This window comes from Candida dubliniensis, chromosome 6 (genome assembly GCF_000026945.1).
Source record: "Candida dubliniensis CD36 chromosome 6, complete sequence".
NCBI lineage: Eukaryota > Fungi > Ascomycota > Pichiomycetes > Serinales > Debaryomycetaceae > Candida > Candida dubliniensis.
The window spans coordinates 317,006-331,913 of NC_012865.1; the positions used below are offsets into that span (position 1 = coordinate 317,006).

At 29.0% G+C, this 14,908-nt stretch overlaps 3 protein-coding genes across 3 annotated transcripts; 2 read left to right on the plus strand and 1 right to left on the minus strand. All coding sequences in view use genetic code 12, as the record gives it.

Annotated features, from left to right (window-relative positions):
• Window positions 1-774: 774 nt before the first annotated feature.
• EBP1 (NADPH dehydrogenase, putative) lies at window positions 775-1,998 on the plus strand (the record flags this gene model as incomplete). Its single annotated transcript, XM_002420890.1, has 1 exon — window positions 775-1,998. The coding sequence occupies one exon, from the start codon at window positions 775-777 to the stop codon at window positions 1,996-1,998; it is 1,224 nt and encodes a 407-aa protein (XP_002420935.1).
• Window positions 1,999-2,725: 727 nt separating this feature from the next.
• On the plus strand, window positions 2,726-4,429 carry CD36_61640 (uncharacterized membrane transporter protein of the major facilitator superfamily, putative; the record flags this gene model as incomplete). Its single annotated transcript, XM_002420891.1, has 1 exon — window positions 2,726-4,429. The coding sequence occupies one exon, from the start codon at window positions 2,726-2,728 to the stop codon at window positions 4,427-4,429; it is 1,704 nt and encodes a 567-aa protein (XP_002420936.1).
• Window positions 4,430-10,305: 5,876 nt separating this feature from the next.
• On the minus strand, window positions 10,306-14,295 carry CD36_61650 (DNA polymerase gamma subunit, putative; the record flags this gene model as incomplete). The annotated part of the gene is made up of 1 exon (XM_002420892.1): window positions 10,306-14,295. The coding sequence occupies one exon, from the start codon at window positions 14,293-14,295 to the stop codon at window positions 10,306-10,308; it is 3,990 nt and encodes a 1,329-aa protein (XP_002420937.1).
• Between the last annotated feature and the right edge of the window lie 613 nt (window positions 14,296-14,908).

Below are 14,908 nucleotides of genomic sequence, written 5' to 3' on the forward strand. Positions count from 1 at the left end.
TTCAAAAATTAAAAATAACCTAAATATTACATGCTGAATTTCTTGTTGCAAAGTTTAGACTAAATGATTAATCCTGTTACCTTGAGTTTTAGAACAACTGGTTTTGCAGTTAATTGTTGGTTTTGGTTGGTTTCATTTTTGTATATGCATAATTTGTCAGCAAAGCCGAATTGATTTCCCCCCAAAAAAAAAAAAAAAAAAAAAAAAATGTGAATGAAAATCCCCACCGCCTTGGACACACATAAAAGTCATGGTTGTTGTTCATGGTTGATAATTCTCCTGATAATACACGTGATGTTGAGTTGATAAATATAGAAATTGGTGAGATTTTCCGAAAAGGAAATACCAAGAGTACGGCAAAAACATCCGAAGGATTGTTCCTCGGAAAAATATATTTGTAATCATTTCGGTGATTGTTTCCCTAGATTAAATGTTCCTTCTTTTTTGGTTGAAATGTTTTATAGGGGGAGGGGGGGGCAATCCCCGTCTTATGTTGTTTCAGAAATTATGTGCTTACAAATCAAGTCGTTTAAAGTGCTTCATCGTTGTTGTTATTGTTGTTCCAAATAAGAATCATATCATTGTAGGTGAAACATACCAAACCTTCATTTGAAGAATCTTTCAAATTATAAATAACCACCATAATCCTCCCAACATTAGAGCAGTTTATGTTTCAAAAAAAAAAAAAAAACAACAATACAAACAAGCTATTACTCATATATCGTACAATATTAGCTGCTACTACTACTACAACTACAACTACTAAATACAATCATGACTATTGAATCAACTAATAACTTTGTTGTCCCAGCTGGTACTAAACAAATTGATATTAATCCATTAGGTTCAACAAAATTATTTCAACCAATCAAAATTGGTAAAAACATTTTACCCCATCGTATTGTTCATGCACCAACTACAAGATTTAGAGCTGCTAAAAACCATACACCAAGTGATTTACAATTACAACATTATAAAACCCATTCACAATATCCTGGGACATTAATTATTACTGAAGCAACTTTTACATCGGAACAAGGTGGTATGGATTTACATGTTCCAGGAATTTACAATGATGTTCAAACTAAAAGTTGGAAAAAAATTAATGATGAAATTCATGCCAATAAATGTTTTAGTTCAATTCAATTATGGTATTTAGGAAGAGTTGCCAATCCAAAAGATTTAAAAGATGCTGGATTACCTCTTATTGGACCATCAACAGTTTATTGGAATGAAGAAAGTGAAAAATTGGCTAAAGAAGTTGGCAATGAATTACGAGCATTAACTGAAGAAGAAATTGATCATATTGTTGAAATTGAATATCCAAATGCTGCCAAACGTGCTATTGAAGCAGGATTTGATTATATTGAAATTCATAGTGCTCCAGGTTATTTTTTGGATCAATTTTTAAACCCTGCTTCTAACAAAAGAACTGATAAATATGGTGGTAGTATTGAAAATCGTGCTCGATTATTATTAAGAGTGGTTGATAAATTGATTGATATAGTTGGTGCTGATAAATTAGCGGTTCGTTTAGCTCCATGGTCATCATTTTTAGGTATGGAAATTGAAGGTGAAGAAATCCATTCATATATTTTACAACAATTACAACAACGAACTGATAATAAAGGTCAACAATTAGCTTATATATCCCTTATTGAACCTCGTGTTATTGGGATTTTTAATGCTTCATTAAAAGATCAAAAAGGTCGTAGTAATGAATTTGCTTATAAATTTTGGAAAGGAAATATTCTTCGTGCTGGTAATTATACTTATGATGCTCCAAATTTTAAAACTTTAATTAATGATTTAGATAATGATCGTACTATTATTGGATTTTCAAGATTTTTCACTTCAAATCCTGATTTAGTAGAAAAATTGAAATTAGGTAAATCATTGAATTATTATAATCGTGAAGAATTTTACAAGTATTATAATTATGGTTATAATTCTTATGATGAATCGGAAAAGCAAGTCATTGGTAAACCATTGGCATAGGTTGGGCGACTTGTTTTTTTTTTTTTTTTTTTTTTTTTTATATAAATGGAAGTTGTTTACAAGAACAGTTTAGATTAAATATAGAGGTCTGTTTATATGAATCAGCAAATAAGTATCATTGTTAACCAACCTACAAAATATCAATAAAAGAGGTGTAGGATGCAAAATCTTTTTTATCTTCAAAATATTATTACCAGATGGTAGCAACAATTTATTTATGGTGCCACACCTTTCCTTTGAAGCACGTGACGTGCAGTATTATTGGCGGGAAACAAAAATCGCCTACAAAAACAATCACTATTTGTTGTTTTCCAACAAAATGAATAAGAAATTCTTAAAGGTAAGAAGGTAATACAAGAAGATACCTAAAAGAGGAAGTAGTAGGTATAATTTTTAGCTTTTTTTTTTTTTTTTCTTGTTTTTGGTTGTTATGATGTTGTTGTTTGTTGTTTGTTGTAATGAATAGATATAAACGTGTACAAAGAAAAAAAACGTTCATATAATAATAATTCTGATAACAATATAATATAATATAATATAAGATTGTTAAAGAGATATTAATATGTGATAAAGATGTTGAATTTAAAAAGTTTTCTAGATAATTATTTCCTATTTCTTCTTCTTCTTCTTCTTCTTTAACCATTAGGTCTATTCTATACTCCTAAGTGATCATCTTAATTACAATAACTCCCCCCTCCCCCTCCTCCCCCTCTTCCCTGATATCACAATGGCTATACTATCATCATCATCATATAAAGAATCATTAAATGGTTTCCCAATTCGAAAAATGCTTATAATTTGTATAATTCGATTTGCTGAACCATTAGCATTTACATCAATTTTCCCTTATATTTATTTTATGATTCGAGATTTTCAAATATCTAAACATGAACAAGATATATCACAATATTCAGGTTATATAGCATCATCATTTGCTTTTTGTCAATTTTTATTTGCAATTCATTGGGGGAAAATGTCAGATAAATTAGGTAGGAAACCAATTTTAATTATTGGATTATTAGGTACTTCAATATCATTATTATTATTTGGATTTGCAACCAATTATTATTGGGCATTATTTGCTCGTTGTTTAGCAGGGATTTTAAATGGTAATGTAGCAGTTTTAAGAACTATGATTGGTGAAATTGCTGTAGAAAAACGTCATCAACCTTTAGCTTTTCTGACTATGCCATTATTATTTAATTTTGGAGCAATTATTGGTCCAGCAATTGGTGGATCAACTTATTTAACTAAACCTAAAGAGAAATCACCGTATGATAATGATAATGGTGATAATAATAACAATATATATTGGATGGATAATTGGGATATTTATCAAATTTATCAACGATTTTTAAATAAATTTCCTTATGCTTTACCAAATATTGTTGTATCATTAATAATTTGGTTTAGTTTAAGTTGTGGAATATTATTTTTAGAAGAAACTCATGAAATTCATAAATATCGTCGAGATTATGGTGTTGATTTAGGTGATTGGTTATTAAATAAAATTGGAATTTCAATTCCAACAAGACCTTGGCATAATTGTAATCAAATAATATATGATAATGATAATATTAATATTAATGAAACAACAACATTATTACAAGAAATTGAAGGTGAAGATGTATTCCCTGAAGCAAATCCAGATCCAGATCCAGATCCAGAATCTATCCTATCACCACAACCACCACCACCACCACAAGAAAATAATGATGGAGAATCTCAACCATTAATCAAATCAAAATCAATTGTATTTACACCAAAAGTAATTGGAGTAATTATTGGGAATTTTATTATTTCATTACATAGTGTGACTTATAATGAATTTTTACCAATTTTTTTAGCATCAAGATTTCAACCTCAATCTTTAAAATTCCCATTTCAAATTGTTGGAGGTATGGAATTAAATATAAATTATATTGGTACATTATTTTCATCTACTGGTATTATGGGAATATTAATTGTATTAATTTTATTTCCTTTAATAGATTGTAAATTAGGTACAATTGGTGGTTATAGATTAAGTGTATCAATTTTCCCTTTAATTTATTTAATTATCCCATTAACAATATTTACATTACATCAATATAATCATTGGTTTCCTTTATGGATTACTCCAAGTTTACTTTATTTATTAACTAGTTTGAAAACATTGGCTAGTAGTACAGGAATGCCCCAAATTACTATTTTAAATCATCGAGTAGCAGCAAAACAACATCGTGCTTATGTAAATGGTGCAAGTATGTCATTTGTTTCTTTATCAAGATTTTGTGGACCCATGATATTTGGTTATTTAATGAGTTTAGGTGAAAAATATCAAATTGGATGGTTGATTTGGTGGATAATGAGTGGATTAGCAGTGATAGGAATGATTCAATCTTATTGGATAGAAGAAGAAGAAGATGATGATGATGATGAATCGGATTAGAAAAGACGAAGAGGGGGAGGAAGGTGGGGGAAGGGGAAGAGTTTATTGAGTTATTTCTTTATGATACATAAAGAATAAAAGTAAATATTCATATTATTAGGTAAACTTTGATTTTATATTTATTTAACTTCCGTCCGATAAGAAATTTCATTATTTATTTGGAGCTCGGTAATAAAATTCTGTTACTGTAGTCGGGCCGATTGTCAGAAGAACGGGACATGACAATTTTATGCGACCCGGGGAACGACCTTTTTAATAAATCCAAGTATCATCATTGTCATTGTCATCAGGATATACAATTACTAAATATACTATCAAAATCAAGTTATTGTTGAGAGTATGTTTTTACAAAAATTGATTGATACAAGATACAAGACTATAAGAATTAGTTTCAATGGTGACTTTTAAATTGTACAAAACAAACCAATTTTTTAGTTCCACCAATTAAATTCAAACTAAATATAAAGCAAAAACTAAATGAAAAAAAAAACAAACAAACAAACAAATTAGAAAAGATTTTTCTCATCTGTTGAGAAATGACTAAAAGAAATCTTTCTCTAGTTGGGAAATATAGGATTATCCGTAATCGTTAAGGGAACTGCCAATGAATTTTCATCATTATTTAGTCATATCTATAACAAAAGAAAAAAATCAAGTTCCGAAATTAATGTATTTATTTATTTATTTATTGTTTCTCTCTATGTTTCATATGATTTTTTGAAACGTGTTTGTATCCTATTGTAAATAGATATTATAACAATAAGAAATAATAATTGACCAAGATTGGCGGGAAAAGAAAGAGATGTCTTAAAAAAAAACCCAATTAACAATTAACAATTAAAAAAAACTTGGGTACGGTAGTAGTAGAAAAACGTTTATATCTCAATTCCCAGCCATTCGAGAGTTTTTTTATTTTTTTTTTTTTTTCGCTTCCACATCAACCAGCCATTGCTGCCTACCACCACCACTACCATCAGCACGAGAAATCGTCGTTCCCCTCCTCCCTCTCTCCCTCCCTGGCCCCCTTATCTATTTATCTTCTATATCACCTGATATTTCCATTCAATTGAACCATTCCTTTAACCATCTACAACATTAAATTAAAATCAAAGCTTTTTTTTGGCGAGTAGAATTCTCTTTTTTTTTTTTGTATATTTATTAATTTATTATTAAACAATAGGGTTAAAAAAAAAAAACAACATAAATAATAGAAAAATAAACAAAACAATAAATTGAAAATAAACAACAACGGGATATAAATGTTTGAAAACAAATATTAAAATTAAAAATTAATAAAAAAAAAAAAATCAGAAAAATAAGATTGATATTAAAATTGTCAACCAGTTATATATATAAAAGATTCAAAGCAACCAAATTGTAAAATTTAAAAAATAAGAAAAATGATTCCCCAATCATTTTCTTCTTCCTCTAATTATTACAACATGTATAATAGTTGTTGCTGTTGAACTTCTCAAAAACAAGATGACAATGTAGTTTGATAAATTTTCTTTTTCTTCTTTTTTCTCCTTCCTTTGCAGAAAGTAATAGTTTGTTGGTTTAAATTAATCCATGAAATTAACAATTAATTTAATATATCTTCAATGGTTTTTTTTAAAAAAAAAAAAAGAAACCCCCAAAGATTTCTTAGACAATTATTCCCCAATAATAGTCATATAAATAACATCCCAATAAATAATTATTAAAAAAAAAAATTTCCAATGAAAAAGTAATGTAATTCAGAAATTCCCCAATTTCTTCATTACCGTCCTTTTTAGTATCATATTGTTAACAAATAAAAAAGTAAATGCATGTGTGATAGTAGTAGTAGTAGTAATATTAAGTATGAATTAGTTATAAACAAATGGTTAATGAAAAAAAAACCGAAACCAAAACCAAAACAAATCAAATAATAAACTCAATTGTTAATAATTCTTGACCCTCCTTAAATAAGATATATATATAAAAAAAATATAGTCCCAATAATATAAAACCAATAATAGACATTAATATTTTTTTAAAAAAAAAGTAGATTTTGTAATGATAAAAAAAAGAAAATAAAAAATAATAATAATAATAACAATTCCAAAGGATAGTAATCTTATGAATAAGACTATCGAGAAAGCATGAATGATTTAATTGCTTCTAGCTATTCCCCTCTCTTCTTTGGTTTGGTTTTAAAATCTTTGTTGAGATTTTCTAGCTTTAAGTTTCTTTTGGATGAAAACACCAGAAACAAGTAAGAAAGCAACGAAAATCAAACAAAAGACTAAAATAACACCTGGTGGTAACATTGTTGTTGGTATTTATTTATTGAATTATTGGTTTAAATATTTCAATTGAAAGAAGAAGAAGAAAAGAAGAAGAAGAAGAAAAGAAGAAGAAAAGAAAAGAGAAGATTTTTATATTAAATTTTTTTTTTTTCTCTGAGAAAGGTGAATTTATTCCCCTTAAATATTGTTTCTTTCAAACTTTCTCTCTCTCTCTCTTTCTCTCTTTCTCTCTTTCTCTGTCAATTCAATTCCGGTTGGGCAGAAAGTTAAGAAAATTAAAACACAAACAAAAAAAAAAAAAAAAAAAAAAAAAAAATTTTTCATTGATGTCGTGTACATGTGAACAAAAGGAAATGGAAAAAATAATTACCTCAATTGGATTGAAAAAAAAAAAAATGCAAACAATTGAAGAAGTTTTACGATCAACCTATTGAAGGAGAGGGGGGGGGGAGGAGGATTTAGATTAACTTAATAAACTCTAACATATGATGATGACTTCCTCTCTCTCTCTCTCTCTTTCTCTCTGTGTTTAATTTTCATATTCAAATTATTAATAACAATTGAATTGAATTCTATCTATTACAACTATATATAGGGTTCTTAGTTAGTTAGTCCTCAATCAATTGTCCTTCCTTTCCCTCCCCTCCTCCATCATCCTTCCAATGTTTAGATTTACACTTATTACGTAATTCTTCCCAACACAAAACAAAAGTTGAAAGAAAAAAAAAAAAATTTGGGCAAAAGTATACACCAATTTTGACAAGTTAAATCTAAAACTATCGATCAACAACAACAACAACAATGATAGCACATATTTCCTGTTACAGCGGCAAAAGAAAAAAGGAAAAAAAAAAAAAAGAAATGAAGATATTAATTAATTAATGTTTTATAATCGGTTATAAGAAGGGTAGAGAATAGTAGTAGTAAGTAGTAATAGTACATGTGTGAAGGATGAAACGGAAATCTTTTTCTTCCCTCTGGTCTTGTCCGCTTCGTACTTTTCAGTTTTTAATAATCTAATAATGTAGTCTCATTATTGTTCTATATAGGTTGACAAGTGGTTATACATGTACATCACAAGTTAACGGCATTGAATATTGTAGTATAAACTTTATTTTCTGTCAATTAATTATGATAACTACCTCGTGATATTAACTGTATTAATTATTATGGCTGTAGATATATCATCGGATATAAATGTAGATGGTTTACACAATTGCACGCACGCAAGCACGCACCACGACCGGCCAGCCAGCCAGCCAGTTTAATCTTCTTGTACGGTTTTGAGAATGATAGAGGTATTTTTTTTTTTTTTTTATTATTATGTTTGTGAAGGTTTTATTGGTTGGTTGGTTGGTTGGTTGGCTTATTTTCCGGCGGCCGCGCTAACTGTTGCCTCATCTTCTTCTTCTTCTTCCTGTGTAATGCTTCCTTCCTCCCTCCCCCAATCTTTTCTCTTCTCTATTCGGTTGCCCTCACGTGCCCTTCACTAGAAGTTTTAATCACTCGGATTTTGGCTTAACTCCTGGTCTTATATTCTATAACCCATTGATAAATTAGATATTACCGGTCATTGACGGGTTATAGAAAAAAAATTGGAAGAAGATACAGGTGAGGCTCTCTCTTTTTGATGCCGTTGGTATTTGTTGTTTGATAATCCTGGAAAAGAAATTCAACCAGATATTATTTTAAATGTTTATTATGATTTAAGCGGATAACACGGTATAGAAGATATACTTGTATTTTTTTTTTTTTATATATATGATTATTCCTTATTATTATCAGTGAGAAAGAAGAAGAAGAAGAAGAAGAAGATTATGTAAAATTGATTAAAGTTTCCCTATACCTTTAGTTAATTACTCTATCTATCTATCTATCTATCTATGGAATAATCACATTCGATTTATATATACATCTAGTTTCATGAATTAAGTTAATTATATTATCAATAACAACAACTAATGTCGTTTATTAACCCTCTATCTCTTTCTATCTTACCCTCCAGCCGTTTCACTACAAACTGCATCAAAAAAAAAAAATGTGTTGATAAACGTATTTGTTGTGTGTTGACTCCTAATATACATTACCAACAGCCATTGAACCTCCAATTGGTTGGAAGGTCACCATATGAAGACCAAACCATAATCAGTCTTGTCTTCTTTCGTTCCTTCCTTCCTTCCTTTCACTTGTTCCTATTCGTTTGTGAAGAATCTTCAACTTACATACATAAAATAATAATAGAGTAGAAAAAAACAAAAAAAAAATCCCTCAACAAAAAAAAAAAAAAAAAAAAAAAAAAAGAATTCACTCTTTTTGTGTCACGGTTAATCGTTTGAGTCGGATTTTTACCAAACGGAGAATACAAACAATATCACAAAACCGGCATCAAATAATAAGTAAATACATTGCCAATATCAATTTTCCGAGGCTAACAAAATTTACTAATAAATGGTTCTCCTAGATTAAGAAGAAGAAAAAGAAGAAGAACACACTATTATTATTGGTATTCAAAAAAATCAATTATGTATTATATATATATATATATATATGGCTGCTAATATCGTGATGATTACAGATAGATACCATAAATAAATGAATCATCTCCTCCTCTCCCCCTCCTCCCCCCCGTCCTCTCGTGCCTTAAAAAAAAAATAACAAAATTAAACTTGTAATACTAGTTCTAATTTCCCTCCCTTCCTAGCTCCTCATAGTTATTTTCAAAAAATGTTCCAATTCTAATACATATTCTGAACAAATTAAACCTGTATTTTATCTTGGTTTTACTTGTTATTTTCTTATTGTATATCTTAAATGCGTTAGAAAACTTCCAGTAAAAACACATCATCAGTTGATCCGTACGCCATATGATATAAGCCATGTTAAATAAAACAGAAAAAAAAAAAAGAACAACCATACAATTAACAATTGTTGCAAAAAAAAAAAAATATTAGAATCACCAAAATTACAAACTTATTTAAACTTACAAATATAAATATACAAATCTTGAGGATATCATTTATATATATAAAATAACCCTTTTTTTTTTCTTTCGTTTTCTTTTCTTTTCTTTTCTTCATTTCTATAATTATTAATGATTGGTATCAAATAATACTACAATCAATTCCAAAAAAAAAAAAAAAAAATAATCATATTTAACATCATCATCATCATAATAATAATAATAATAATAATAATAATACAAGGAAGGAAGGGGAGGTATAAAAAAAAAACAAAAGCAAAAGAGGCCATATATAAAAACTTATCAACTTAATGGTGTATATAAGGCATACACCAATTATCCAAACAAAAAAAAAAAAAAAAAAAAAAAACAATTCAGGTTGCAAAAAAAGTCCCCCCCCCCCCAAGTAATAAAACAAAACAAATCAAGACAAAGCAAAATTAATAGCATTGAATATTCAATCATAATGATGAAAATAAATTCAATATGCCAAAAAATATACATATATGTACATTTAAATAAATCTCTTTTTTTTTTTTGTTTGTCTCTCGAAATGGTTTAAGATATAATTTCTTAATCATAAAATAATCTTCATCTTCATCTTCATCTTCATCTTCTTCTTCTACTCTTTGTTGTTATGGTTGTTGCTATTGTTCTTGTTCTTGTTCTTGTCGTCGTCGTCGTCGTGAGTTTAATTCAATCTTTTTCATCATCATATTCATAATAGATAAATCAGTAGAAACCATTAATTTCTGCTCTGATATAAGATTAGGATTTCTCCATCGTCGTCGTCGTGGTGATGGTGGTGATGGTGATGATGGTAATCGTAATGAATAATCTTCATTCATTATTGATTGTAATCTTGTACTGGTTTTGAAATGACGTTGTTGTTGTAAAAAAATCTGTTGACGATTGTTATTGATTGTTGTTTGTGGTACTGTTGTTGTTGTTGATCCATTAGAAGATTTGTTAAATGAATTTATTTTACTCGAGGTTTTCCGATAGATTATTTTTCCATTGTTAGAATTATATGATTTTCCATTAGATTCCCAATTTAATATGTTTGCGCTAGTGTTAGATTTATCAGCTTTTATTGCGGTTTCATTTTTGGGATTAATAGACCTTGAATTTGTTGATATTGTGGAGGTAACGGTACTGCTGCTGGTGGTGGTGGTGGTGGGGGAAATTTTCATTTTTGGAATGTCTTTCCTATACTTTATTTCTTTCTTCTTTTTATTATCTTGTTGTAAATCAAATTCAATAATTGATTTTTTTTTCATTACTCGTTGAGATTTATCAATTGATTTAATTATTTTCCCATTTTGTTTATTATTACGTGAAATTTTAATAAAATTGTATAAATTTTTTTTCCATTCATCTTTATCAATTGATGTTTGTAATTCAATTTTAGCAATTTTCTCAATAATTGACAAATCCCCATCTAATTCATTAATAATTGGATTTCGAGGTTTATATTTCATTGTTCTTAATGTCAAAGGTTTAATATTCTTATCAACTAATATATCTCCATGTTGACATTTCAATAATAATTGACCAATATTTAATGATTCACCAAAGGGGATCGGTGTAGGATTAGATGGGGTAATACAATCCATAGAAACTTCTTTCCGTAACACATGATCAATATCAACTTCACTGAAAAAAGCACAAGATTGTGGTACTTCTTTAATACCTAATTGTTCACAAAACATTGCTCGAGTCCAAATATTACTAATTTGTAATAAAAGTGCTGCCTTGTATTTATCAGTTTCTTTAACTAAATAACGTAATTCATCATGAACTGTAATTGCTAATCTTGCTTCAATACCATATTTTTCAATTAAATATTCCATAGAAATAATCAATAAATGTAAATAATCAACTCCAGAACTTTGAATTGTCCAATTAACTCTTGATGTCATATATTGATTGGTATTTAAATTCTTAACATTTAAAGCATCAGTAATACTTGCTCCTAAAACTGGAGTTTTCGGTTCTTCTTGTTGAGCAATGGCTTCTAATGTATTGAACATGATTGATTCCGTGCCTCCATAATAAATTTTCAGAGGTAAATATTTCGTCATGGCAGTACGACCTTTAGTACTATCATATAATTGTCGAGCAACTTTATCGGCTTCTTCATCAGTTATATTACCATTAAATTGTTTTAATAATCTCGTAGCAAATTTAACTCCAGCTCCATAAATTCTCCCATAATTAAACACTTTTGCATCATTACGAGATATCCCTAATATACTTGCAGTCTTGGAATGTAAATCAGTTTTCTGAGATTTTTCACCTTCTAATGTCATCCATCCTAAAGCAGTACCTCCATGAATTTGAAGCATTGAATCACCAACTAATGATGCAATCCATAATTCTTCAGAATCAACATCAGCTCCAACAAAACAATAACCTTTAGGTGCTTCAATTAATGATTTTAATTCAGATCCAATTCGATTTTTTTTAGCATTCGATGCAGTAAGCCAAGTATTTTCTGTAGCACGTCGAGTAATTGTCCCCATAGTGGCTAAATTAGGAATAATTATCCCCATGGATGAATGTTCTTTACTTTCCTTTATGGTATCAAAAAATTTATTTTTCCCCAATTGATTATAAACAACAAATTGATCTTTAATTCTATTACGATTACCTAACCAATATGATGCTTCATTATTTAAATTTAAAATCTTGGTAGCATAATCATATTCTGATGTAAGAGTACCATCTTCAAAATTTCTTACATATAATTTTGATAAAATATGAGTACATCTCAGTGATGGACCATTTGGATGAGGAACTTTAAATAAAATATATGATTTCCCCTTTGTTAATAATACATCTCTAGTTTGATTAATTTCTTCTTCAGTTAATTTTGGTTGAACATATTTTTTCTCTGTTAATCGGGAAATTTCATTATCATCATCAAATGGTACTTTAAAACACCATCCTTGAGAATCTACCCAAAATAATGGATGTCCCTCCCATTTTAATCGAAGTAATAATGGAGTGATTCGAGTTTTCAAAGTTAAATTCATTTCTTCACCTTTTGAAGTTTTGAATAATTCACGATACCATTCAGGATACCCAGTCATATAAGCGGATTTTTTATATGGAGTTCCATCTTTTTTAAGTCTTGCCTCTTTCAATTGCCAATTCAATTGACTCAACCAAGGATCAGTTTCATAATTGGGTTTTTTTCGGTTCTTGTGTTTAATATGTGCAACCAAATCATTGGCCAATTGTTGTAAAGTACTAGTCACTTCTTGTCGATTCGATTCATACAAAGATTCTGCAGAATCAATATATTTTGGCCATTTAGTTGTTGTTGGTAAAATTAATGTTCCTAAATGTCTCAATGCCGCAAATGATACTGGATGTGGTACTCTTTGTATAAATACTGGGAATAATTTTTTGGTGACTTCAAAAGTTGCATCAACATCTTTAGCACAATAATCCATTAATTTAGAGAAATTGTCAATAATCAAATTAGGATCTTCAGTGGCAAAATAATCTCGATCAGTTTTATCCAAATGAATATTACAATGAAATCTAGCAACATTGGCTAATGAATTAGGTGCTCCCATCAATAACCAAGGATCATCAGCAACTTCAAGTTCTACAGCAACTTGAAATCCATCACTTAAAAGTTTACCATAATCTGACACCTTATTGGTATCATTGGATAATTGTTCTTCTTCTTCTTCCAAAGTTCCTTCTATCTCATCAACATCTTCTTGGGATAATTTCTTAACTTTGTTATATTTAGCCCATTTAGGTCTTTGTCTAGAACAAATCCCACTAGTAGCAACATGCAATGACATCCCATCAAGATAAAATGCTTTTGTTTGTTTGATATTATATTCTTCCAAAATTCTTGCTCGATCATAACTAACATTATATCCAATAATAACTTTTGGTTTTTTGGCACAATTCATCGGTATTAAATGATTCCAATCGATTTTATCGGTAGTAATGTTGATTTGTTTCCCCCAATCAAGTAATGCTGGTGAAACCCAACCATACCATGCTTCATTAGAAGCACAAGTGGCCATTACAGGATAATTGGAAATCTTATACATAACTTCAACGTCAAATACTAATGTATCTTCTAAAGGATATGGAACTTGTTGAGGAGGATTGCCATCATTAGTATATCTTGTCCAACCAGATTGAAATTTCCATTGTGATTTCAGAGGTTTTGAAGGTAATTCTTTCTTTAAAAAATTTGTTGCCATAGTTAAATAAGGATCAGAAGATTTTTGTCCTAATTTATTAAAATGTTCATCCATTGATTTACCAACTAAAGGTGGGAAATTATTTATGGTTATTGGTTCAGTTATTTGTGTTTTTTTACCCAATAATTCATTTTCTTGTAAATGTTTTTTAGATATTTCTAACAATTGTGGATATTGGGGTGATAGATAATCTTGAGTTGATGTGGTGGGGAAAACTTTTTTATGAAGATCATTAGATAAGTACTGTATACCCAATTGATTTACTCTTGGTTTCTCAATAAATTTCTGCAGTGATAGCAGCAGCAGCAGCAGCAGCTGTTGTTGTCTTCTTCGAAGCGATGTGACAAAACTACGGTGGATATTACTCATCCTTCGTAGTAGAAATCGCTTAGATGACATTATATTTGTTGATGGTTGTTACAAGAATAGCTGTTAATGTTATATCCTCATAAATATTGTAATTGAATATTATTGTAAAAAGGTAATATGTGGAAGTAAATATTACAATTAAAAACCTAGTGTGTTGTAAAAAAAAAAAAAATAAAAGCTTTTTTGATCTTCTCTTCTCTTCTCTTTTTTATTTTTTCTTCTGCAAGATGGAGAGTTTAGTGGTTTGCAAATTTTGATTTTGCCAGTGGAGAATAGATGAAGACTTTATTCTTGCAGATTGATTGATAGATACTAAATAACAAATTAAAGAGAAGAAGGGGAAAGTAATACTACAAGTTGAAATCCCCTTTTTTTTATTGAAATTGTTGCTGCTCCCCCTTTTTGTTGTTTCAAGTTATTTTTGTTTAAAACATAAGGTAGAGGAGTAGTAGAAGTAGTAGTAGTAGTAGTAGTAGTTTATGGAATATTTGTAAACAATAACTTTTGGAATCACTAATGTAAGTAGTAATAATCATAAACTTTGTTATCTGGAGAAAAGAAAGTAAAGGGAATCGAATTTGAATCTTACTACATAATCTATCTTACATAACATTGACATAATTAACACCCCATACACCACACA